Genomic DNA, 26949 nt, shown 5'->3' on the forward strand with positions numbered 1-26949 from the left:
TTAAAACAATACACTTTAACTTCAAGAAACAGCTGCCTAATTTTTTTTCCCAAAAATTTAACAAGCTATTAAGCTCCTAAATTGCAATCACATATTAAACAAAGAATTCAAAACTATGCATATTAAAAAATTTCAGTAACAATGCGTATCTTATGTCCTTAAAAAAGGCAAACTACTTTTAATACTTATTGATAACAATTTTGGTTTGGTTTGGTTTTATGTGATTATGACAAAGCCTCGAAGGCTATCTTCCTAAGGGAATGGATGCCTTTGTGAAAGGCTTTCTAAGGAAAACACCAGCTTGTATACATGTTTACGCATGGAGAAAACCATGAAAATGCCCATGTAGCCAGTCCATTCACGGAATCTGAATCTTGGACTGAACTACCACTGTTGAGCAACTTTACCATTTGGCCACTGGTGGGGCTGATAATAAATTTGAAATTTATATTTTATTCAACTTATTTTTATCATATTCTGATATGAACAGAAAAGATTCAACGTTTATTCTTTTAATAAATAACTTTTAGTTAATAAACTGTAATAAAGAACTTTTAATAAATAACTTTCAGTTTAACTTTTTAATAAACAGTAAAATATTAAATTAATACAACTAAAAACAGAGGATTTCATTATGCTGATATAACTGTTAAAATAATTTTTCATTTTTTAAACTGAATTCACAGTGGTAAAAAATATAAATGGCATAAACATACCATATTTTAAACATCAACCTAATAAATTTATGACCATTGCACAAAATTAAAACAGAAACAGAATACAGTCATTATGCTGGATTTTTTCTGTGTTCTCAGCATTCATGGGTGAGTTTTAAATTTTTAAAACTAAGAAAAAGCTTGAAAACTATTTTCTACAAAATATTAGTTATTTTATATAATGTATTGATATAAAGCAAATGGGTCATAAAACTATCCCTACAACATAAATGCACTTACCAGAGGTTCAATTTCTTCTAAATTGTTAAGTGAACTAAGGCAGTTTTCAGAATCTTTAGAAGGAAGAGTTGTAGATACAATTTTACCAGTGTCTGACTCAAAACTGTCAGTCTTTTCACTAGTATTTTTAAGTCTAAGTGAAGAAACTTCATCCTCATCCAGTAGCTGCTCTTGTTCATTAACTTTTTTAACAGGTATGTTCACTAACGAATCTTCTTTATTCTCACATATTTGATCTTTGACAGATGTCGTTTCAGAAGGTATATTAGTACTTGGAACAGTTCCAGGACATAGCCCACTTTGTCCTGAACTAGATCTTAAAGAATCCCAAATGACTAGCACTTCTTCAACCATATTCGGTGCACAAACACGAGTAAGTTGGTCACCCTTAATAGGAAAAAAAAAAAAAAAAAAAACAGTTAGATATTTGCAAAATGGGTTCACAATATATAAAACAAATTTAAAGAAATTAGTTACTTTCATAAATTAAATAGAAAACTGTAAAAAACAGACAATCAAATAATAAACACAACTCCCCAAATAAAATTTAAAAGTCACATAAAAACTTCTATTGGGTCAGTCCCTAAATTCGTGCGCATTTTTTGGTAAATTTTTAAAATAATATAAAAAAAAACAAAATTTAACATTTTAATCAATTATACAAGGGTTGGAACTTTAATAGTGGCGACACAGCTGAAAAAATGCTATGCAACAAAACCAAAGAATATCGCGTATACCACACGTAAACTACATACCTACCTTACCTCTCAGCAAAAAGACTCGTCCTGCCTATGTCACGGGCATGCGGAGTGATGCGAAGAACAGATCCTTGTATTAGCTCGCGGTCTAAAGTAAGTGTTGTCAGGATGTTTTCAAAACAAGAACAACGATGTTGGATAAAAATTGAATGTGCCAGAGGTCGTACAGCACGACTGTGTCATCAAGGGCTTCAAGACGCTTGCAGGGAATCTGCATTGCCTTACAGAACCGTAGCAAGATGGGTGAAAGCATTCAATGAAGGATGCCAAAACGTGGCAGACATGCTGTGGCCAGGTCGTCCGAGTGTCATCGATGCAGACGTGCAAGCTGTTGCAGCACTAATGGACAGTGATCACTGCCAAATGATTCATCAGCTGGCCGGACAAACAGGATTACCGCATACGACTGTGCTGCACATTCTGAAGGAATGCCTGTCCATGAGAAAAATTGCTTCATGATGGGTTCCACATCAATTGATGGAAATGCAGAAATGGCTACGATACGATGCTGCCCGAACCCACCTGGAGGGCTATAAGCATGAAGGAGATGCTTTTTTACGCCGTATCATTACGCTGGATGAGAGTTCAGCCAGAACTGAAACGCCAATCAAACGAATGACGTCATCACGGGTCACCACAACGTTCGAAATTTCGTCAGAACCCCAGCAATGTGAAAGTTATGGTGATTCTCGTGTACGACTGTGATGGTGTCATCCTAACGCATACCATTCCCCCACAGCAGACCGTCACTGTGCAGTATTACTACTCATTTTTGGAGCACAATCTCCAACCAGCTTTGAGAAAAAAACAGCGACACTTTCTGCAGAACGCTCCTCTCATTTTGCATGACAATGCTCGGTTGCATGCAGTGCAAGCTGTGACTGATTTGTTCAAGCGATGGGGCTGGGAAGTGCTTTACCATCCACCATACTCCCCAGATCTAAGCCCTTGTGACTATGACTTAATTCCTAAGATGAAGGAACCACTTCGTGGCACTCGATTCCAAACTGTTCCTGAGATTCTTGCGGCAGTAGACCGGTCCATTCAAACTATCAACAAAACAGGCACTGCTACAGGTATTCTGCGACTTCCACATCGTTGGAAACAGGTTGTACACAATGCTGGCGACTATATTGAAGGACTGTAAAACATGGTGACATGAATCACTTTTGTATTCCTTGTAAATAAATAGTTGCCACTATTAAAGTTCCAACCCTCGTATATTTTCCTCCATTATCTACAATGTCTCGACATCTTACAGGCAGCTTTTTTATGCCATTGCTGTACTAAGACTCTGGTTTTGATACAAAAAAAAAACTTGAAAGTTCATTGTGTACATTCTGTTTAGAATTTCATTTTTTTCCCAGTAAAAATTTTGTAAGGCATGAAATAAGTGGAAATCACTTGGGGCAATATCTGGGGAGTAAGCAGGATGTGGCAAAAGCTCCCAATTAAATACACTAATTTTCTGCAGCGTTTTTCGAGCCGTATGCGGTCTAGCATTATCATGGTGAATCAACACTTTCTTGATATTCACCAATCATTGGTGTTTTTTGATCAATTCTGAGTTTAGACGGAAAAGTTGTTCACTATAAACTTTGTTTGATCGTTCGTTTGATTTGGTTTGCTTGATTCCGTTCTAACAGTTCAAAACGTCCTAAACAGGGTTCATCATCAATGCTGCTTTTTCCAACTTAAAATTTTTTAAACCATTTCTGGGCAGTCCTTACACTAATAGTGTGTTCACCATGTACACTATTAATTTTTATCGCTGCAAACCTGGCAGATTCACCACACGAAAATAGAAAATTTAGCACAGCACGTTTGTACTGATTATCTATATTCATCTTCTATAGGTACTAAAACGCATTCGATATTTACGAAAGTTGGTGATGAACTGAATAATACGTTAGTCAAACGATGACAAGTTTCAACAGGTTCAAAATTGTATAGTTTTAGTAAATGTGGCATAGTGAATTCCAAGCATACTCTTAATGCGCACACATTGATATACTGAGACGATATAATGCTATAAAAAACTTATTATCTAAATGTATTAACTAATCTATCTATTCCCCCCTCCAGCTCAGATGCAAGAAAAGTCAACAAAAAGCAGAAATTTTTCAATTGTTGCTTTATCTGCTTAAAGAATGTTACAGAAGAAACTTTAATCAGTGTTCTCAAGCACCATAAATTTATTTAATTTCTGCTTCATTCATCGAGCTAAATTTGCTTCAAAGTTGCAACTGGACAAATATTCGAGATATATCTAGGTATTTATTATATCTAGATACAGTCAAAAGTCGTTAATTCGGACACTCATAATCCGGAATGATCTATAATCTGGACCTCAAAGCTAAAAACTTTCTGCGCATGCGCAGCGTTGACGCATGCGCAGCGTTGACACATGCGCATAGGCGTTTACGCGTGCGCGTAAGACCTTTTGATGCTAAAGCAAAGTTTAAAGTTTAAAGAAATTAAACATTTAGCAGTAGTAGCAATGAAAGCTCCTTGAGATATGTTGTGCAGACATTGAAGACAATAAAAGATTTTGAACTTAACCAATTTATTAACAATATAATAAAGAATAAAAACACAGAAAATAAATGTCAATAATATTAGAGTCTTAGGAAAAATATTATATAACCATCATTCATCAAATATTTTTACCTGGTCTCCAAAACACTGGCATTCTATACAAACAAAAATGCCCTAAACAGTAATTATGCAGCCTAAAAATAAAGCTGGCTACACTTTTAATCAGTCCATAATCAATGGTCAAGAAAACACCTGAAAATTTAAATGAAGTTCTTGAAAGCACTTAAAACAGGCCTAACGCCGTTTGCACAAGGAGTCGCCGCTCACGTATTTTAATTGCCGCCTTTATTGAAGAACATGGATGCCGCCCACGGCAGTCACTCACATGGTAGCCTCTGGAACCAAAGAACTTTATTCTGGAACCATCATCTCGCAAACCGGAATCAAGGCATTTTTATTCACCGGACTGCATGCATCCTTTTGAAGGGGCTGGAAACCGCTCACTCACTTGCCGGGAAACCAGGAACTAGAAGGGTTGAGCTAGAGCGACGCGAGATACTTATAGCAGAAGTAGGAATGACGTCATCTCACGACAACCAATCAGCTATCGGCACGAATCGGCTTTTCAGATGACGTAACATCATGTTTCGTTTTTGCATCTCAATTAGGTTGAAACAGTCCGTTCTCAATGCAAACAGTGGCAGCAAGAAAAAGAAGTAGAAGTAACTACTATATTACATTAAAATAAGGACTAAACTAAATAAACATTTCAAGGAGGAGAGATGATGCAGTAAAAGGTTTAAAAATAAGCTATATTTTCCAACACCTTTTACCACTGCGCATATATGCGTGTGTGCAAGCGCAGAATACGTTTTCGCATGCTCGTTTTATGTATAACGGCCGGCATAATCTAAAATTATCTATTTCAGTTAATGTTGATGATTGCGTTGTCCCTTAATCTTCAAATTGGATCTGGCTTATTATTTTTTGCAGACTGTAAGAGCAATTTTATAAAAGTAAACTTGAACTTTCGATTATGTCAAACAGAATTTCCGATTCTGGAGGTCCCAAAGGATCGTACAAAAGAAAGTATGTTTCGATGTCCATCAAACAAAAAGTGGAATTGCTGCAAAAAAATGGATAAAGACACAAAGAATGTGACAGAGAGGTTAGTGGAAACGAAAAAATTTCGATTGACAAATTAGTCGGTATTCTCGGCACAACAATTAACGGGACTTGAACAGCGGAACTTTGTAACTGAACAAGAAATTGTGTCTGTTTATAGAATTAAAGAGAAAGTATTATCACATAAAACGAAGCAGCTTAAAACAACTTATATTGAAAGAAATGTTTAATAAAGTAAACAAATAAATATTAAGCTTTTTTTTTTTGTAAATTTTGATACCCTTTAGATTATAATTGTTCTTTATTTCATAAATTAAGGTTTCATATTTTTAATTTTAGAATTTCTGCATGCCATCTTACGAGATTTAAACTGATGATCTATAATCCAGAAAAATCGATAATCCGGAATCGCCGAAGTCCCGACGAGTCCGGATTAACAACTTTTGACTGTAATACATTTATGGCAACCTCAAAACTATGTCTCTGCTTTGAACTTATCCAGAATCTAGAAATTTCCTTAGGTATTTTTCATAAAAAAATTACGAAAAATTAAGTTAAATCATAAAATGTAACTAGAAATTAACACTGTAAATAGACGCTCTTCAGTAGAAACATACAATTTACAGTTTTGTACAGATAACACATTTCAAAATTAATATTTGTTTTATAATCAAATTTCTTTCTTTAAAGAAACAATATGAAACATTCAAAAATAGATTATCTACTTTGCTTGAAGAAAAAAAAACAAACAAACAAACAAACAAAAAACATACAATTGTATGACAAGGTGCATAACGTATGTTGTTAGGAACATCATTTATTAATTATATTGTTTAGTCAAAAACAGCAATACATACATTAAATTTACAGTTCATATGCATAACAGTAATGGAGTTTAAGAAAATATATGCAAAAACAATAGCTACCAGTTTTATTTTATAGAAATGAATGCTTATATAAGAGTTGGAGAAAAATGCAAAAACTGTAATTTTTGTTTACGGTGTTCACCTTTAATTGTTATTACAATTTCGCGGACAATACCCAGGAGAATAAATAAATGTACAGGAGAAGTTGTTTGCCCAATTCATTGAGGTAGCACATGACTGAATGGATGGGACTCTGATGATCTCATCCCTTTGACACCGTCCTTGTTTTTAGGTGAAATTCCAGTCTTTGGAGTTCCTGACTTGGATCATCTTGATAAAGTTGATTTCAACAAGAGACTGAGACATTTACAGAATTTAGGAGAGCTCTTGAGAAAGAGATTTAGAAATGAATATCTCTGCCTGCTAGTGCAATGTCTCTCTACAGTGCCGATTTCTCAACAGATAAAAATCGGTGATATAGTTCTTATCGAATGTGATGACAAATGCAAGGTGTTGTGACCTCTAGCAAAAGTAATTGAACTATATCCCGGAAAGGATGGCAACATTCGAGTAGTTCGTGTCAAAACCATGTCTGGAGAATTAGTTCGACCAATCCAGGGAATATTCCCTCTCGAAATACCTTCATCTTTGGAGTCAGATGAGGCAAATGAAACTGAGACGCAGGGTGAAGACAGTTTAGTCTCAAAATTATCAAAGAATAATTCAGCTGCAGATTTATCAAAGGACATTAAGACTCTCGTGACTAGAAGCGGACGACAAATTAAAATTCCATCTAGATTTCTAACCTGAACACTTCGATATATATATCGACTGCTCTTCAGAGAAAAATGGTTCAGTTATAAAATTAGCTGTCATTCAACACTAAACGGTGTGGAATGAATGCTATGCAAACGAATGCAGTAGGAGAATACAATGGAACTAGATAGATAACATGAGGGATTTCTTTGGCCGAAATCGATTAAAAGCGTTTTGAATCAGTATCTCCATGTTTTAGTGCCGAATTCAGGCTTCAAAAATTAAAAATTAGCGATCTGTAAGAAAACGATTTCCAAATTGTACGCACTTGTGCGAGTGATTTGAGATCTCATATTTTCTAATCGCAAATTCGTGGTTTTCACGAACGAATTTCTCACTTACACAGATGGTGCACTCGACTTTTATCGAATTTAACGCTTTTAAATGGTAATTTGCCTACTTCAAAGTTTCTTAAGGATATACAACGTATTAAACCCGTGTAACAAAAGGTTAAGTTAGATTCCCACCCATATTTCATTCAACAATATTGTATACAGCGCCATTTCCCCCCTGGCGGTGAGGTTTTGAACTTCCTTTTTTTCGTGGAAAATAAATTCTCATGACCTCCTTTACACGATTACCAAGTTTGATAACAGTTGATCCAGTAGTTTTCCTTTTATGACCGTTTCAATGTGGAACTTTAATTATAAACACTCTGTATATTATTAAATTTTAATTTGAAGCTATGCGTTATATGTATACCATGCATAAATTTTTTGCTTTTATGGAAAAATAAAGAATCAAAGCAAATATACTTAGGATAATGGACCAAAACTGAAAAAATTTCCCCTCCCTTCGAAAATAAAATATTGAAACTTCGACTTTGAATTTATTGGGTTATCGAAATATTTAATTTGACTTATCTTCTAAGTCATAGTTCCGAAAACAATTCCAAATTACTTAAGCTGAAGTAAAAGATTTAGTGTATATTCACTGTATGTTAATAAAGTAATCAGACTGTAATAAAAATAGATTATAGAATTTACGCTGATGCAACTTTTTGTCTGACTGCACAACATGTAATGGAAGAGAAGGATTGTAGAGATCTGTTTTTGACATGCCTCTAAAAGTAGATGTCATACTCCTTTTGTCTCTTCAATGTCAAAAAACATTCCTTTGAGAGGCCTTTAGTTTTGGGGAGGAAAAAATCCACAAGAAGACAAATTTGAAGAACATGCAGGACAATTGAGTACACATACTTATTTTCGGAGCACAAGCGGTTCTCCGATTGGTTATTGAATAATGAAAAGATGCATTGTCATGCAATACAAAACATTTGGAATACGTTTTCAGTCAGAAAACGTAAGATTAAAAGTAATCTGCTTAATTCACAGCCATTTACAAGTCAACTACTCGGGCAATTGCAGAATCGTTTTGATCCTAAGCTTGTAAGACAAACGTAATATCACTGGATTTAAACACTTCTTTAATCTTCCGAGAACATTCCTTCTTTAGCTCATATTCCAAGAATATTAAGTGAATACAATTATTGCAAAAGAAATTGAATATTTATTTGCACTACGGCTTGGTAGTTTACTAACGAGTTAACAAAACTTAAATTCTGCTTTTTGTGTCTAAGAATACAACAATATTTTAAATATTTATATTTACAAATAAAATATTAAATTGGAGATTTAATTGGAGCCTCACTAGTTGCCTAGCATTTGAAGATTGTTAAATACTAATTGTTTGTTGCGAAGTCTAACCCAGGCTGCATGTTTGGTTTTCGTAGTTTTTAGGTTCTCTTTACAAAGGTTCTCTATGAAAGCATCTTAACAAATAGCTCCCGTGTTCTTTCTATGTTCAAATAACAAACTAACCTAGTTTAAACGCGATTTCCAAGTGAAGTTACTAGCAAAACCCAAATAATCATTAAAAATCATGTAGCTTGCCAATCGGGAGTAAAATGAAAGATACGGCGCCAATAATTGAATTGCTATTATGGTACGCTGTTTCTAAACATAGATGGTCATTCCTTAATTAAATAGCTCACCAGCGGCCGAGCGGTAAAGACGCTGAACACTGGTAGTTCAGTCCGAGGTTCGAATCCCGCGAACGGGCTGCCCGCATGGGTGTTTTCGTGATTTTCCCCATGTGTAACATGTATACGAGCCAGTTTCTCTTAGAAAATCCTCCACAAAGGCATCCCTCCCTTTAGGCAGATAGCCCTCGTGTGCTTTGTCATAATTAAATAATCCAATCCAATCCAATCTTTAATTAAATATAATTGATTTGTAACTTCTACTAGAACTGACAGTAAGAATTGAAGTGCAAATAAATAATATCGTGTGATATTATTTATTTGCACTTCTTGATTAATATAATTTGCAATCTTGATTAATATAAAATTAAAAATATTTGCACAGAAAAGTATTTGCATTCAGACAGAAATTTTTTTGAAATATTTGCAATTACTTTATAAGAAGGATTTATTAATAACCGTAATAATTACTTATTATATTACTGATGATTAGGATTCAGTTCTCGACAATTGCATTCTAATTTAGAATTTTAAGGATATAATGAAAATACGCTAAGCACAAAAATACATTTTAGGATAAAAAAATGAGTTGATTTATGTTTTAAAACTTCTTAAATTCATTTAATAAACATCATATTCTCGTTGTTAAATGTTGGGTGTCGTTTATATAATTATTCTTACTTGTCCACAGAAACTGCTACTTATCCAGCCATTAAGTAGCTGCAGATCATTTCTACATAACCATTGAACTTCCATTAATTCAGTCTCTAGAGGGTTGTATGTTTATATCATAATTTGACTTTTATAAAAATGATTATTCTATATCTTATGTTCCTATAAAAATATACTGTGCTTTAAAAATATGGATGATAGTATCAGCCGCCCTTTCAGCCACTTCAAAAGCATCAGTTTGTTTAGAAATAAATTATGCAGTTTATGTCATAAAATTAAAATAAACATCAAACGAAAATTCTCAGTTTTAGACAATTCGATTTAAACGCAGTAAAGTAGCAGACGATAAAACGCCAAAGTTAAAAATTTACTCTTATTTTTTTTAAAAAAAAGATAGAGAGAAATTTTAAAAAATATTTAAAAAATTGAATAATATCATCTATAATTTAAAAAAATAGCTTTTCATATAGTATTAATAAATATTTATTACGCATCATTGAAGGGAAAAATGTCATATAATTAATTCTAAGTAAAATGTTACTTGATATTTAAGGTTAAAAATAGCTGTGGAAATTCACTGTAACAAAAATCCATAGACCACATTTGGCGTTATCATCGCTCAAAAAAAATGATGCCAAATTTCAAGACACGAAAATATGTAAATTCGTGTATATCTTAGAAAATTTCGAATAAAAAAGTCTAATTTTTTGCAAATATGCTTAAAAATACACCTACTTTAAGATGATGGTAAAAATATTATAGGTTATAATTCAAAAGTTTTTTCAAAAAATTTATAAAAATTATTTAAAAATAGAAATTTAAAAAATAAAACACAAAAAATGGGTAAATTTTATTTGGAATGAACCTAAATTTCGAAATGTGAGAGAAAAAATCAAAAAAGTTTAATAAAAAAGGAGATATTAATAAATATTTGCCAAATTCAATTAAGATTGAGGAGCTAAATTTTTGAGAGCTAATATTTTAAACACTACTCGTACGATTTTTACAAAACTTGGTATTCTGGCATAATTTGAGTCGTAGAATCGAAATATGGAAAAAAATTGGTATGTTATTTCAGAAAAAGTCCGATTTTGTGTCAAAATACCTATGTTAGAATAGTGCTATATATAAATCTAATATATATCCTAAGTCACGCTTTCGAGACATGAAAAACGTAGTTTGAATTTTATCAATTGGCCCAGTAGAACGGGAGATATAGCACTGTCCCATTTTTTTTTTAGCAGTGTACAAGAAGCAGTGATATCGGCATACCGCTATTTGATGGTTCGGACTATTTTAATTGGAAAGTGCGTATGATGAAATTTCTTCAATTTAAAAAATGTAAAGATGTGGTTCAGTGAATAGTCAGTGAAAACGATGACGTGGAAAAATGGGAAGAAAAGGATATCCAAGCTACAAATTACATTTACGGCGCCATAACAAACAAGCAAATGGAATATATTCACGAGTGTGAGACTGCATTTGATATAATTACGAAATTTGATGCAATGTATTTAAAAACTTCAACACCTCTACAAATTGTTTGCCGAAATAACTTAGAATGTGTGAAACTGAAAAATTATCCTGATGTAAATATATTTTTCGATGATTTTGAGAAGTATGTGAATGAGCTGAAACATGCCGGTGCCACCGTGAGGGAACAAGAAAAATTGAATTATATGCTAAGAGCATTACCTTCAAATTACAGTCACATTGGTGACTTAATAGATGTATTACCAGAGGACAGAACAGTTGATCACCTAAAGAGCAAAATCAAATCAAAATTACTTGAAGAGAAAAATGATTATGAAGATTGCGCACCAGCAGAAAAATCAAATGCATTCAAAATTGAAACAAGCAAATCGGGTCCACAAGGGTATGTCTGTTATAATTGTGGAAAACCTGCTCACATTAAAAAGAATTATTGGCATGTCCATCAAAGGAACTATCGTGGTAATGACTCCACTAATTATCGTGGTCAAAGTGCTTCAAACAATCAAGGACGTAGTCGTGCTTTTAGTGGACATTGTGAACGCAGAGCATACTCTAACCATAGAATAAACAGTCATCTAGGCAATAGTTTTCACACCACTGTTATCGAAAGTAACATGACAAGTTCCAGTGCAAACACTCTGACGAATAAAAATGAAATCAATTGGTTACTAGCGGATGCACAGACCACATTATAAACAGGGATGAATATTTCAAAGAGCAAGTCACTTTGAAGAATCCTATTCAAGTGAAAGTCGGTGACGGAAGGATTTTGAAAGCCACAAAGGTTGGCAATATAATAATTTCTTTTCCTGTATATAACTCTGAATTTATCGTAACATTGAAGAATGTATTTTATGTAAAAGAAATTAAAGCAAATTTATTAATTTATTCGAAGATTACCGATAATCATAAAATAGTTTCAAAAAAAAAAGTTCTCTAAAATTTATGATGTCAATGGTTCATTAGTAGCAATAGCAAAGAAAGAAGAAAGGTTATACAAAGTAAATAGTTATGTTAAAAATATGCAAATTTGACCAACAGTAAGTTAACGTTAAAAGAAAAATTGCACCGTTCATTTGGACATGTAAATTTTAAATGATTTAATTATTTAATTTTTAATTAAATTAATTTAAATTATAAAAATTTTATCTTGATATTATGTGCAAAGATCTGCTATTAGAAGGAATCCCTAAAGAAATAGAAACCGAATATATGAAGTGTGCCATATGTATTGAAAATAAAATGGACAATTTACCATTCAAGAATAATAGAAAAAAAAAGGCAGAAGATATTCTGAAGATTATACATACAGACGTAAATGGACCTCACAGAACAAGTGTATGTAATGGTGAGAAATACTTTGTGAGTTTTATTGATGATTCTAGCAAGTTGGCAAAAATTTGTATCAAATCTAAGGATCAAGTCTCTGATTGCTTAATTGAATATGTACATGAAATTCAAAATTCAACAGGGAAGACTATCAAAGAAATACGATGTGATAATGGTAGTGAATATATGAATAGCAAGATATACAAATTTGCAAGAGAAAAAGGTATCAAGATAACGTCCTGCCCACCATATGTACATGAATTAAATGGTACTACTGAGCGTTACAACAGAGCTATAATGGATATGGGAAGATGTCTTTTAGCTGAAGCAAAAGTTGAGAGACGTTACTGGCCTGAAGTAATTAAAGCTGCTGCTTATTTGAAAAACAGAACATTAACAAATACTGTTGTAAAGAAGACACCATATGAAATATTTTTTTAATAGGAAACCATCTGCAAATGAATTGAAATTATATGGAAGTAGAGTGTATGTAAGAAAACCAGAAGAAAAGAGAAAGTCTAAGTGGAATAAAAAGGCTGAATTTGGAATTTTACTTGGATACACAGAAGTTGGATATAGGGTTTTGATGAATAACAGAATAATAGTTGCCAGGCATGTTGACATCATTGAAGAAGGCACAATGTGTGTAAATTGTGATGATGAAGATGAGAATGATGATACAAATAAGAAGAATGAACCTCAAGAAGTGTCATATGAATCGAGTAATGATAACTCCAAGGACAGTGTGATAAATGAAGATGAAACAAAAATTGGAATGAGACCAAGAAGGCAAATCAAACCACCAGTTCGATTTCATCAAGAATTCGCGTACTACTGTGTCAATGCAAATTTTTGTGATGCTACAGTTCCAGGTAACTTTGAGGAGGTGACAACGTGCAGTGAGACTGGACATTGGAAAGAGGCAATGGACAGTAAAATGAACAGTCTTGTTGAAAACGACACTTGGACCTTAGTGACTAAACCAGAGGATAAATGAATTCTAGATGTGAAGTGGGTATTCAAAAGAAAACCAGGTAATGTTTTTAAAGCTAGATTAGTGGTTCGAGGTTTCCAGCAAAACGATAGTATTGAGGATACTTACTCCCCTGTCATTAAGATGCAAATTTTAAAATTGTTACTTTCATATTCTTGTCAAAATTTAAATATTCATCAAAGGAATGTTGAGACTGCTTTTTTAAATGGTTATGTTGTGTCTGAGGTTTATGTTAAACAACCAAAAGGCCATAATGATAATTCGAATACAGTGTAGAAATGAAAGAAAGCACTATATGGGTTGAAAGAAAGCCCTCGTGCTTGGTATGAGTGTTTTAACGAGTATATTGAGAGTCTAAGATTTCGTAGAAGTAAATATGATTGTCTTTATGTAAAATCTGAAAATGATGTATTTGTATATATTCTTTTATTTGTTGATGATTTGTTGATATGTTGCAAAGATACTCAGGTAATTAATGATATTAAGGAACAACTACATAATAAATTTAAAATGAAGGATTTAAATAAAGTAAAAAGCTACATTGGAATTGATATTGAATATGATAATGAGAAAAGTAATATCTTAACACTGAGTCAGGAAAATTATATAGAATCTTTAGCTAAACTGTATGGTATTGAAAATTCAAAGCTTTATGATACACCAATGGAGAGTAATCTTAAACTAAGCCAATCTAATTTAAATCAAAATGTCAAATATAGAAATCTAATGGGAGCACTCTTGTATATTAGTCATTGTACTAGACCAGACATATCTTTCAGCATAAATTATTTAAGTAGATTTCAGAATTGTTATGATGAGACACATTTCAAATATGCTTTGAGAGTTTTAAATTATTTGTACTTAACAAAACATCTAAAATTAACCTACAGTAAAAATCATAAATCTGATATTATGAATTGTTAGGTTGATGCTGATTGGGCAGGTGATATTGTTGACAGAAAGTCAACTACTGGGTTTGTTATTGAATTATTTGGTAATCCAATTTACCGGAAATCCAAAAAGCAAAATTGTGTGACAAAATCTTCCACTTTTGCTGAATATATTGCTCTATCTGAGGCTGTGACAGAAATTAATTTCTTAAAAAATGTTGTGAATGATGTTTTTGCTGATATAACTCACCCCATTAAAATTTATGAAAATAATTCAGGAGCTCTGGCCATTGCTAATTATAGGAATTTCACTAAAAATTCAAAACACATAGAAGTTCAATATCATTATGTTCACGAAAATCTTCAAAATGAAGTAATTGAAATTGTAAAGATTGATTCAGAATCAAATATTGCAGATATCTTTATTAAACCTTTAGGAAAGATTAAATTTATGAAATTCAGAGGAGGTTTGAAATTGAAATAAATTTTGTATACTGTTTATTTAAGTGATGTTTATTTAAATATTTTTCCTTGATATGAAATAGATTTTGGTAATGTTATGTAAACTAAATTGTGTTTAACTTTGATTTTAACATTTAAGTTAATGAGAGAAACCTTTTTTTGAAATAATTTGTGTTAAGTGTTGAATGTTATTGTTGATATCTATGATTAATTGTAAATGGTAAAGATGAAAAGGTTGCTTATATCTATGTTTATTTGTAATTAGTAAATATAAATGTAAGGAGGCGTGTTAGTTTGGTACAATTATCTTTACCATGTTGGCAACACTAAGTTTCTTCTTTGCGTGCGAGCTATGAATGTCAGTGTAATGTTGTGCACGTGTTGTCTTTATGTTTCAATAAAAATGTGAAGATATGTTTCTTATTTTTCGACTTGCTTCTTGATATGATATCGGTTTATTTAACAAAGTTTAAACATGTAAGTGTAGTTCAGTAGGCTATTCAAGGACCCCCTAAGCTTTCAGGCCTCTATGTGATGGCATTCTCGTATACTTTTATTTATGCCACTGGCTTTAATTCTTAACAAATTTAACTTAATCCAGTGGAATAATTTAAAATATGTCTTACTGAATGCTACTTGGTACACCTAAATATTCATGTAAGTGAAGCTAGTGTCTTTTCCAAACAATATTAACATCATCCTTCTTTACTTTACTATTAATATAAGATATACAATTACAAATTAGGGTAAAAACATGTAGATAATTTCATAGTAGATAATGTAGTACAAATTTCTAATTAACTTTCATTCATTTGTACTAGTATAAAAATTTATAACAAAATCATAAAATATTTTTAACTGAAAAGGAAACATGATTTACCTTACTACTTAAAGAATTCAACACAGTTTGCACATTTGGTCTACTTTTCTGGTCACAGAGGTTTATAAGTTTCTGAAGATCTGATTCAATTTCCTCTTGAAGCTGTTCAATTCTCATTATGGCTTCTGCAGATCGAGAAATTGGATCTGGTCCCAGTATGGCACAGCCATTATCACTGCTGCACAACAAAGGATACAAATTATATTCAAATAGCTATGATATAAAAAAATACGTTTAATAAATTCAAATTTAAAAAGATCTACAATAGTTTATTTAGCACACAAACAAATGTGAGATAAAATTCAAATTCTAAATACATTCTTACACTGAACACACCCATAAAATCAGCATGTTTTATAGAGAACCGAACATCAGATAAAACAAAATTAAATGATTTTAACCACTTAGTTACTGAGAAGCCATACAGAGTAGTAATATGTATAAAACTTATTACTTAAAATGTTCAGAAACATAACAAATGCTTATTTACCTACAGAAAAGGAAAACAAATTTCTAACAGACACCATGAAGTTCATTCTTTTAAAAATGAATTAATGCATGTAAATGTATTACCTGAACAATGGGTAATAACTCTTTAACTGATTTAAAAGCCTTAGTAATCCTCCTTGTCTAAAACGTCGGGGAAAAGCTGAAAATGCTCCAACTGTTATAATATCATACACACCAGCTACAAGATAAAAAAGAAAGTAAAGCATATGCACAACAAAATCATAGGGATTATGTTTTAATGGTCAAAACATATTAAAGAACAATACTTTTTCTAGTGGTGACATTCTGAACCCACATTCTTTGAACGTGAAGATTAACAGGAACAAATTCAAAATTAGTGTCTTTTTTCTTGACAGAGGGCTTGAATGATGATCCTTTTTGTTTTAACAAAAAATCTACAACTTCAGTATAATGATTAATCAGCCTCAGATGACCATCCGTAGCTGCTAAATATTTCTGTTGCCACTCCAAAGAAAGCTACAGTGAAGATACACATACATTTTGTTAATTTACCAAAAAGAAAATAAAAGTTGTTTTACGATATATTTACACAATTAGATGCAACCAGAGTGCGGTAAATTGACCTTAATGGGCCAACCGATATCCAGTTTACAGATAGTAAAATTCTAATTTCATAATCCATTTACAGGTGCTAAAATTTCATCATGTTATGAATAATTACTTTATTATCATTTAGTTATTTTGACAATTTCAGTTTGGTTTAAATCAGGAGCTGCTCACACATTAAAAAGTTCTGCTTCGTGTAAAAATAATAAGCCCTCTGATATATTTGAACTTTTCTGAAATCAAAATGTTAGACTGTAAGGTTCTAACTAAATTAACTTTAATTTGCTGGCTAGATCATTACTTGAACTATGAAGCATCTATTCGCTAAGTTCAAACTGTACCAAAGAGAAGGCATAGGAAGAGTGAAAACAGCCTTTTATTCAACTCAATAAATAACTTACAGACAGAACGCCTGATGCTTACAAACTTTGCCAATACTTTTGGCAGCAATTCAAAATAGAAATATAAAATTAAAACTAAGCCTTAGTTAAATAATCAGCCAAAACTGGGCAGAGATAATTAACGTGAGTTAGCTCTTACCACCGATGTACACAAACCAGCAATTAATATGCACAACAGTAAAAGAGCAAGCTTAAATCAGAGAAACAACATGGTCGAATGGCAGAACATGCTTTGTTTGAAGTAACTCAGACACCAGCTTAAACAATACTTTTCTACCCTACTTTACATATCACATGAAACTGAAATATAATTCTGGCAAGAAATGGAAATGAGGGAAGATAGAAAAGATAAGTAACTGAGAAAAATTGGTTAGTTTAAGACTAAATTAATGTTCCTTACACGGTTAAAGAAACAAACATCCATTAGTTTGTGTATTTAAATTAATCACTCATAAGGTGTGTTTAAAAAAGCAACAAATAGCTATTGAAAGATAAATTGTACTCCTAACTTATTAGGCCTATATGTAATTTATTCTTAAACGTACATTGCATAACAAACGTTATTACTGCATCGCACTTGTCTAAATCATTTTAAACATCCATAGAACGACAACCAGAACTAGCTGCTGCCATTTTTCAATAAGCATTCTGTCTAATTACAATCAATTTAGTAATGCTTACATTCAACCATCCTGACTTTTCATTTGACTTGTAAAACATTACATGCTTGTACTTCAACATTACACAGACATAATGCACATTACGGCATTTGTTATGTACGTGGCATCATTACATTACATACTTTATGTTCCCTACATAGTGTTCACAACATATATTACAATGTTACATTATGTGGTTCACAATGTACATTATATTGTTATACTATGTACCTTAAATGATTACATATATTGCATCATTGTATTACATACATCCCATACATTAAATTTTCATTTTATGCATCACACAGTTACATTACATAAATTACATCCTTACATTATGTACATTACAACATTACATTGCATACACACATTATATCATTTACATTCATTATACATCATTACATTACAAACATCATATACATTGCATAAATTACACCATGGCAGTACTTGCATATAACATTGCACTGCAGTTCAGCATTACATATACATTGCATCACCTACATCATCCTTCAACATTCTATCAAGCTCAATGGAAAAAGGCAATCTTAACCTATTATATATTCATAATAAATACATAGAAAACTTTATTTTAATATTTTTTTCCTTGCAGCTTGGATACAAAAACAGTACTCAAGAAATATTGCACTTTTAAAATTATTACTATTGAAACTGGAGACAAAGGTGGAACATCTATTTTCAGATTCTATGTGTATTTTTTTGCGGTTCACACTCCATTTCATCTCTATGTTTACAGTCTTCTTCCACAATAGTTTTCAACTATTCATTTACACAAATACATCGCACTGCTTGATCTCCAAAACTGTTCTCTTCCAAGTCACTGATTTCAGAACTATCCATAAACTTTTCTCCAAATTCTTCTGCTAAAATCTTAAAATTACAATTCTTTGTTTTTCAAATAAAATAGACTTTTTGTATTTTTCAATTAATTTCCTTCAAAATAGCTTAATATTGCTGTTTAAAATTGCAATATTTGTTATAGCAAATTATAATGCAGACGACTTCGTGAATAGCATTAATCTTAGGCTCAAATATGGCAATAATTCAAAAAAAATTTCATCAACAATTATGTGACCATCACACAAATAAAAATTTTCAAACACTTATATACTCCTAAAACTTGTTAAAATTTATTTAGTCAGACATTGTCATAGAATAATAATATTCATTAGGGTGTTCTAATGTAGATTCATTGTAATTCCGCTTCTGATTTTTGTTAACTTCTTGCCTATTTAAATTAATCACTCATAAGGCTTTTTTTTTTTTTTTTTTTTTTTTTAAGCAAGAAAAATTTATTGAACGATAAATCCCACTAGTAACTAAATAGGCCTCACCGTAACTTATTCTTAAATGTACATATCATAATAGTCGTTCTTACTCATGTACCATGCTAATGCATAAATTCATAAAACAAAAAAAGACTGGAATAACTTTTGTATTATTGAAATGAAATAAGTTTTTTTTTTTTTTTTTTTGTTAGAAGAGACAAGTGCTGGAAAATGTGCTGATTGCTAGATAAATGCGAACAAATACTGAATAATACAGCCAACGAGCTGGATAATAACACATCTTTCTGAAGCATAATTAATCATTTAATCGGCATGCATAATTAATATAATGATGTAAATTTTGTGAAAAATCTACTCTGGCAGAAAATATGGATTTATGGTAAAATTTGTAGCAAGAAAAGATTATTTACATAAGTTATTTACACAAGTTAATCAAAATAAAAGTATATGAATTGAGTATATTTTACATTAAAGATATATAGTTAATTTGGCATTTGATGTACATTAATTTTATGATGCAGAGTTACAATATGCATGACAAAATATTAAATAAATGGGGGGACATTTACACCACTAGGCCAAATATCAACAAATTAGAAATTTTACTTGAATTAAAATTATATACTTTGTTTATCAATGATTTGTCCATGAAATTTTAAAGGAAGGGGGAGAACCAATATTTTAAGTTGAATTGGTGATCATAAAAGTGAAGCAACAACTTGTGTTAGGCGTAGATTTTTCACATAAGAACTCTATCGATTTCAAGAGCGAAGAAAGTTCCTCTTCATCAGGAGCAAAGAAATCTCCAACTGAAAAACCAAGTGAGGAGCATATTTATACCCTAAAAGGCAATTAATTCCCACTGGGGTTTATCAGAGCTAACGAACACAACTGACATAGCCGACCCATCTCCAAAACCAGTTTTTTCCCATAGGGCAGCAAGTTGGAAAATCTGAACTGCAGGCACAGCAGAGCTAGTCGACACATGAAACTGACTCTCCGATAAACCCCAGTAGGAATGGCCCTTAAGGAAGTCGAGAGAGATGAGAGAGTAGCCCCATCTGTTGGTAGAAATATTAATGAAAATTGAAAAATTAGGATAATAGAGATTTAAGATAATTTCTGTTAGTATATTATTTCTACTAACAGATGGCACTACTCCAGCATCTCTCTAAATTTCCTTAAGGGCCCTTCACACCGGGTTTTATCTGAGCTAACAGAGACATCTGACATAGTCGACCCAACTCCAAAATCAGTTTTCCCCCATAGGGCAGCGAGTTGAAAAATCTCAACTGCACGTATAGTGGAGCTAGTCAACACATGGAACTGACTCTGTTAGCTCAGATAAACCCCAGTCTGAATGGCCCTTAAAGAGCTGTTCACACTGGGATTTATCTGAGTTAATGGAGACAACTGAAGTAGCCGACCAATTTCCAAAACCAGTTTTTTCCCATAAGGCAGCAAATTGAAAATTCTGAACTGCAGGCATAGCTAAGCTAGTCGACCCATGAAACTGACTCCTTTAGCTCAGACAGACCTCAGAGTGAATGGCCATTAAAGGTATAAATATGTTTGTAACTTGGTTTTTCAGTTGCAGATTTTGTTGTTCCTGATGAAGAGGGACTTGGTTCACCCTCAAAATCGATGGAGTTTCTATGCTAAAAATCTATGACTAACACAGGTTCTTGCTCCACTTTTATGATTTATTTGAGGCATGTTTCAATTATTCAAATCTATATAAACAAAAAGCAAAACTCATTTTTTCTACCAATGAAGGTCATGTTACCTTTTTAATGCTCATCCGCATTTCTCAAAAATCCATGGTAAGACAGTAATGGCTTTGAAATAAAGTTAAAACTGCATGCACAGTTCCGAGAATAAAAAAATTCTCAATTTTTCTAGCTCCATAGATATCTTACAACATTTAAAATAATTTTCTATCTTACAACATTTAAAATAATTTACTTTAATTAAATTTAAAGAACAATTCTGCAAAACTAGCATCAGAAAGATTTTATCAACTAAATTTCACTCTAATTTATTCTGGCTATTTAAATGTTTAATTGATGATATAATTCTTGAATATGAATATTTTTTATTTGACTCATGATATTTTATTTATTTATTTAGGTATTATTCCATCATATGGATAGTTATGTGCTTAAGAATTCTTAAAAGTTTCTTTCCATTACCCAGTTACTTGGTCTCGCTTTTTTCTTTTTTTTTTATACGGTTCAATCTTCATTCATCAATAGTGAGCCCTTGCTAACATAAATGGCAGCCAGAAAGTTATTAATAATTTCAGTTATTTCATCAACTGAAAATGAAACCAAATAAATTGTACAAACTTTAAACGAGAGAAAAGTTAAAAAAATGAATGAAATTAAATGAAGATCTAGAAATGAAGAATTGAGAGCTGTATGATCTTATAATACCAGCCGACCGTGAAAACAGCGATAGTGAAGAAGATAAAGTACATAAAACTTATAAGTTAAACGAATTGTTTAAGAAAAGCACACAAATTGTCCGATTTTTCAATGGAGATTGATCCAAATGAAGGAAAAAAAAAAAAAAAAAGAGTACATTTTATTAGAGGCATTGTGCTCCTTACAGCAAAACATCTAAAAAGTTGTGTCAGTAATTTTCCTAAGCAAAAATCACAAGCTTTTTATAATAGTTTATAAGGTATTTCTCCCGCCTTCCTAGCGTGCCTTTGTGGTGTAGTGGTTCGCACGCGGGGCCGGTTTTCCAGAAGTTCGTGGTTCAATTCCTCGCGAAGGCGTTGCTAATTTTTCATCTTGCCTGCTTCCAAAAAATACCAAATGTCTCTACAAGTTGTATGATTTAATTTTTACGCAGTAATAAAAATCCTTTCAATTAACATATGTTTCTTTTACATCTTAATTAAAAAGATATTTAGGCACCAAAGTCAAAATCGTGATTAAGTGCCTAACTACAATTAGCTATCAAAGCTTTGTTTATTTCTCCTTTTGAAATATAAAATTAGTGTTCCTTGATGCGAAATTTTAGAGGGCTTTTAGTTTGGCCGATATATGTGAAACCACACTGACAAATTCTCTCAGAATTCGTATCAGAAATGGATCTTTAATAATCGAACTATGAATTTTACTGACAGGTAACAAAATTACTAAACTTCTGAAGAGCCTGAGCAATTATTTTAACTGATAGAAGGATGGAATGGAATGACGACAAGATTGTTATGGCTTTCTGTAATAGCAGAATTATTTTTTGATAGAAGATGAAAAATTTTAAAGGCTTTTCAATGACCATAAGAGAAAATCTCCTATCAATGGCAGTCAATTTCAAATAATTGGGCTCATGAGAAAACAAAGATTTTAAACAAACTCTGACAGCACAATATAAACAGGAGTAAAAAGTCAAGTTCCCCCCCCCCCAGCATGGTGCAGGAACATGGTTTACATTAAAAATCAGTACTGAAATCAAATTCATGGTGGATAATTAGATCATAAAGAAAGGAGGAGAACAGTCACAAAGCACGAATGCGTCATCAGTGTAGCGAATCTTGAGCAGAAAAGAGACTTTTGATGTAATTTGATCTAAAAATAGAGCATGTATATATCAGTAAATATGGACCGAGTGATTACCTATAACTCACCCTTCAATTTGGCAAATCCATTTATTTAAAAAATAAAGTGGTTTTGACTGAAAGAAACTTTAGTGAGAAAAATCAACTCAAATTTCAATATCCAGGAAATGAAAACTACCCAAAGCTAGGTTAAGGCAAAGCTAAGGTTGCCTTTTTGTTACACTGGTGTGCTTATCAACCAAGCTCATCTTTAGATATTGCAATTTATGATATTCTAATTATGGCAGAGAATTTCACTGTTCTAACAAAATGGTTTATTCAGTGTTTTACTAAATTTGAAGTCTACATCTCAAAGAGAAAGAATTTCTTAGTATCAGTTGAAATTTCCAATGTGGAAAAATTCTGCTTTGCTTGCACAGATATTCTAAAATGGGATCACACTTAACACAAAGGCTAAAAATTTAGGGTTATGAGGCATTATCAATTTTTTTTCATAAGATTAATTAATAAGTGTGTTTTGCATTCTGTTCCTTCTTTTATTCCTAAAATAGCATTTTCAGCAGCATTTAGTAATACTTTTTGATCTATTTTATTCACAAGTGATTGTTTTGTCAATCAGTAAAAAAAAAAAAAAAAAAAAGACACTTATGCCGCATTTTAATGAATTATAAATGGAGAGGTAAAATTTCAGACCTTGCTGCTATGTCAGAATCACAGCTCTCCAGTTATGGGTTAAATAATAATTTCGTCTAGAATAGCTAGCCAGTATTGTTCAGGGCAAGCAACTACTTAAATATCAAAATATGAAGATTGTGTCCATAATTATTGATATTAAATTTTTTTTTTATTCTTCAGTAAAATTTAAAACTTAACTCACTTTTTAATACCAGCAGTTAGATATTTACAAATGTGCAGATTTGATAAGCTAACAAGGTTTTATGATAATTCTATTAGTAAAAGAAGAAACTGAAGGAAGAATTGATTCATGCATTTACTAAAGAAAGGAATGACTAGTTCTACAATCAATCCCATCCAATAAACATCAGTGCCTCAAGGGATTACTTAGCTGAATTACTTTTTTACAATATAACAAATGAGAGCATACCTTTCAAACAAGCATAACAAGGAAAAAGCACTAAAACTACAGATTCATGACTTTGCCAACAGACTATTGCAAAACTTCAGAAAGTGCAGAATTCTAGAAACGTTTTGATGAATTTAATGATATCTATATATATAAAGAATTTTTGCTGAATTTAAAACTCTTTTTATTCAAAAGATTAATTTTATGTTTAAATGAATATCATGAAATATTAAGTCCCCCCCGAAAAAAATATTATAAAACAATATGCCTGAAAAATGAAAACATTATTCTGCTTGACAGCAACCACGCTGCTGTATAATTTAAGCGCATATTAGGAAAGCTTTAAATTTAAGGAATAATTCTGCAAAACTAGCATCAGAAAGATTTTATCAATTAAATTTCACTCTCATTTATTTTGGCCATTTAAATGTTTAATTGATGATATAATTCTTGAATATGAAATTTTTTTTTATTTGACTCATGATACATTATTTATTTATTTATTTAGGTATTATTCCATCATACAGATAGTTCTGTGCTTAAGAATTCTCCAGTAATGACTGGTGACTATTGCCAAAATTTCCGCCAGCGGCCAAGGGGATAATATGATAACTTTATTTATTTGACGGCATGCATGATTTTGCTCTTCAAAATTTGTTTTTCACAATCACATTTTTCAATACAATGCTTAATTTGTGAAATCTACTTTGTTCTGGAAATTCAGAATTTTTTTTAATGTAGCCAACATACAAAAATCTGATAAAGGAGCATTTCTAATACAGTGCATCAGAGACGATACAGTTTCTAATACAAATGTCACAAGAAGAAATAGTGGCAAGTACTTTTAAGCCGGATAAAGGGGTGGCTACATAGAAATATTTAATATCAGAATTTCAAATTCTGAAGAGCCTCGAGTATGGAATGATTTTCAAACCAATCAGTCATTAATGTTTGTGTCATCTATGTTCAGTTATTTGAACAATAAATGACAGAGTAAATCTTTACTCCTTTAAAGTAATGTATTTTTTCTGATTATGAAAAGTTTACATTTGTGCACCTGTGCAACATTTGCACATACCAAAATCGTTAGTCTTGCTTTGGAATCTTACACCAGTTATGTTTTTTTTAATGTAGCGCTCAGCAAACTATTTCAAGCCATATACTGCCAGAAAAGACAAGATTAATGAGCATTATACTATGTTTGTTCTGGAGATAACATTCTGAAATTAATCAGTTTGATGGATTAATCTCCAAACTGTTCAACTACTTCAGTATCAGCTGAATCTTTTTCGCTTAAAATTTTTAAGTGCCTTAACATCATGCTGATTATTGTCATTGGCCACAGTTTGATGCCCCAAAATGCAGGTGTTTGAAAGTGACATGGTGGAAACTTGGTTAGGAGATAATCGCTTTTACAGCATACCTGCCTCTCCTTGAGTTCCATTCCTAGCAAGAAAGCAATTAAAAAAAAGTAATTAAAAAGAAAATCTGAAAGGTTTCAGATTTTAAATGATGTCCAAAGGGGCTTTTTTTAACATTTTGTGTGTTACCTTTATTTATTAACTATCATGTTCTTTGCACTTAAACCATAAAATTCAGTTCAAGAGCAATATTGCAAAATAATTTTAAATTGAGCATATCCTTAGAATTTCTAACACACAGTCTCATGCGCTGGAGATAAAAATGTTTTTTCTCTTCAATGTTACCATTACTCACTTTGAAATCACTTTGTTAATCAGAAATTCGTTAAAGTTTTAGAAAAAATATGAAATTGATAATAAAACAAATTCCAAATTTGGGCTTCCAGATACCCATATTTGCAGGACGATTATGTCAATCAAAATTGGATGGCTCTAGGTACAGTTGTTTTATCACAATGCATGGAACATTTATGCAGATATTAATGCAGAACATTTATGCAGATATATACATTTATGAAGACTCTTCATTATTTAATTTCTTCAACTATAATACAGGTGATAATATTTGGTGGCAACAGTTTGAAAAGTGATACAACTTTTTAAAGATTTCAACGCAAAGTGCTAAAACGAAAACAATAGTCACCTCAGGGAGACAGCCACTTTGGACTAAGAAGCTGGTGCTCTGGCAATCCAGATATCAGGCCCTATTTGATACTTGAAATCCAGTTTTAGGACCTTGTACTGTATGATAAACATATCAGTAAGATTAAATCTTAGCTGCCGTAGCATTGGAACACAGGTATACCTAATAGTAATGGCTATCAGAACATAAATATTAAATTTCACCACTCAAGCTAAATTTCAAATTGTTCTTGCAGTGGGTCAACCAGCCTATTGAGAGAAAAAAATAATGCTACTGAAAAATAAAAATTTGAAAAAATAATGATCTAGGAGTGGGCCACCTTAAAATATATAAACTTTCTAATTCATCCCATTTAAGTACTAAATACAAAACGTTAAGAATACAGCTGAACAGAAATAAGACACTTTGGTAGAAAATGAAATATATCTTTTGGAAGAAAAATAATGAAATAAGATTCACCTTGTAATAAAATCAGTAAAAATGAGCTTAAATTTGCTTTTGTCAGACTAGTGGGGAAAAACATTTCCTGCTTACAAACTAGCAGACTATTGAATTTATGCTTTTCTAAGAAATTAGATAAAAATATCAACTAATCAGGTGTTATCTTATTATTTTCTTGATTTTGAAGCCTATTTTTTAACTTTGAAAACTGGTGGTTCAGTATATGTCCCACCAACTGCCCCCAAAACAGTGGCAAATCTCAGAAAACCTTATGACAATTCATACATGCGCATAAGTCCCGCAATAACTAACTTCATATGAGTATTAATTATGGTCAAAATTTTAAACCGCATTATACTTTTTTAAATGGCATACAGCCCTAGTTCAACTTTGTTTTGCATCATCAGTGATCTAAAATGCTCAATATTACAATAATTTCTTGAAATTTCAAAAAATTCTTTAATGAATAACTTTATGAAGTAACACTATTCATTTTTGAATGCTGTAAATAATATACACCAAGAACAAGCAGGTTTCTTATACACATTTCTCACTCTGAAAACATAAAAAGAAGAAATCCGAGCAAA

The 26949-nt window shown here is 31.8% G+C and overlaps 1 protein-coding gene across 3 annotated transcripts in view; it reads right to left on the bottom strand.

Annotated features, from left to right (window-relative positions):
- LOC118188074 (inositol polyphosphate-4-phosphatase type I A) overlaps positions 1-26949 on the bottom strand; it is a 210204-nt gene that overhangs the window by 59590 nt on the left and 123665 nt on the right. For 2 of the 3 annotated variants that reach the window (XM_085809792.1, XM_085809793.1), the window contains exons 14-17: positions 16538-16748; positions 16335-16449; positions 15762-15939; positions 957-1343 (exon numbers count right to left, since the gene is read on the bottom strand). In XM_085809792.1, the coding sequence (XP_085665918.1) occupies positions 957-1343; positions 15762-15939; positions 16335-16449; positions 16538-16748 (891 nt within the window). The remainder of the gene's footprint in view (positions 1-956; positions 1344-15761; positions 15940-16334; positions 16450-16537; positions 16749-26949) is intronic. The other variant, XM_085809794.1, reaches the window with a different exon arrangement.

Source organism: Stegodyphus dumicola, chromosome X2 (genome assembly GCF_044657685.1).
Source record: "Stegodyphus dumicola isolate Sdum_Otavi_A_Nest chromosome X2, ASM4465768v1".
Taxonomy (NCBI): domain Eukaryota; kingdom Metazoa; phylum Arthropoda; class Arachnida; order Araneae; family Eresidae; genus Stegodyphus; species Stegodyphus dumicola.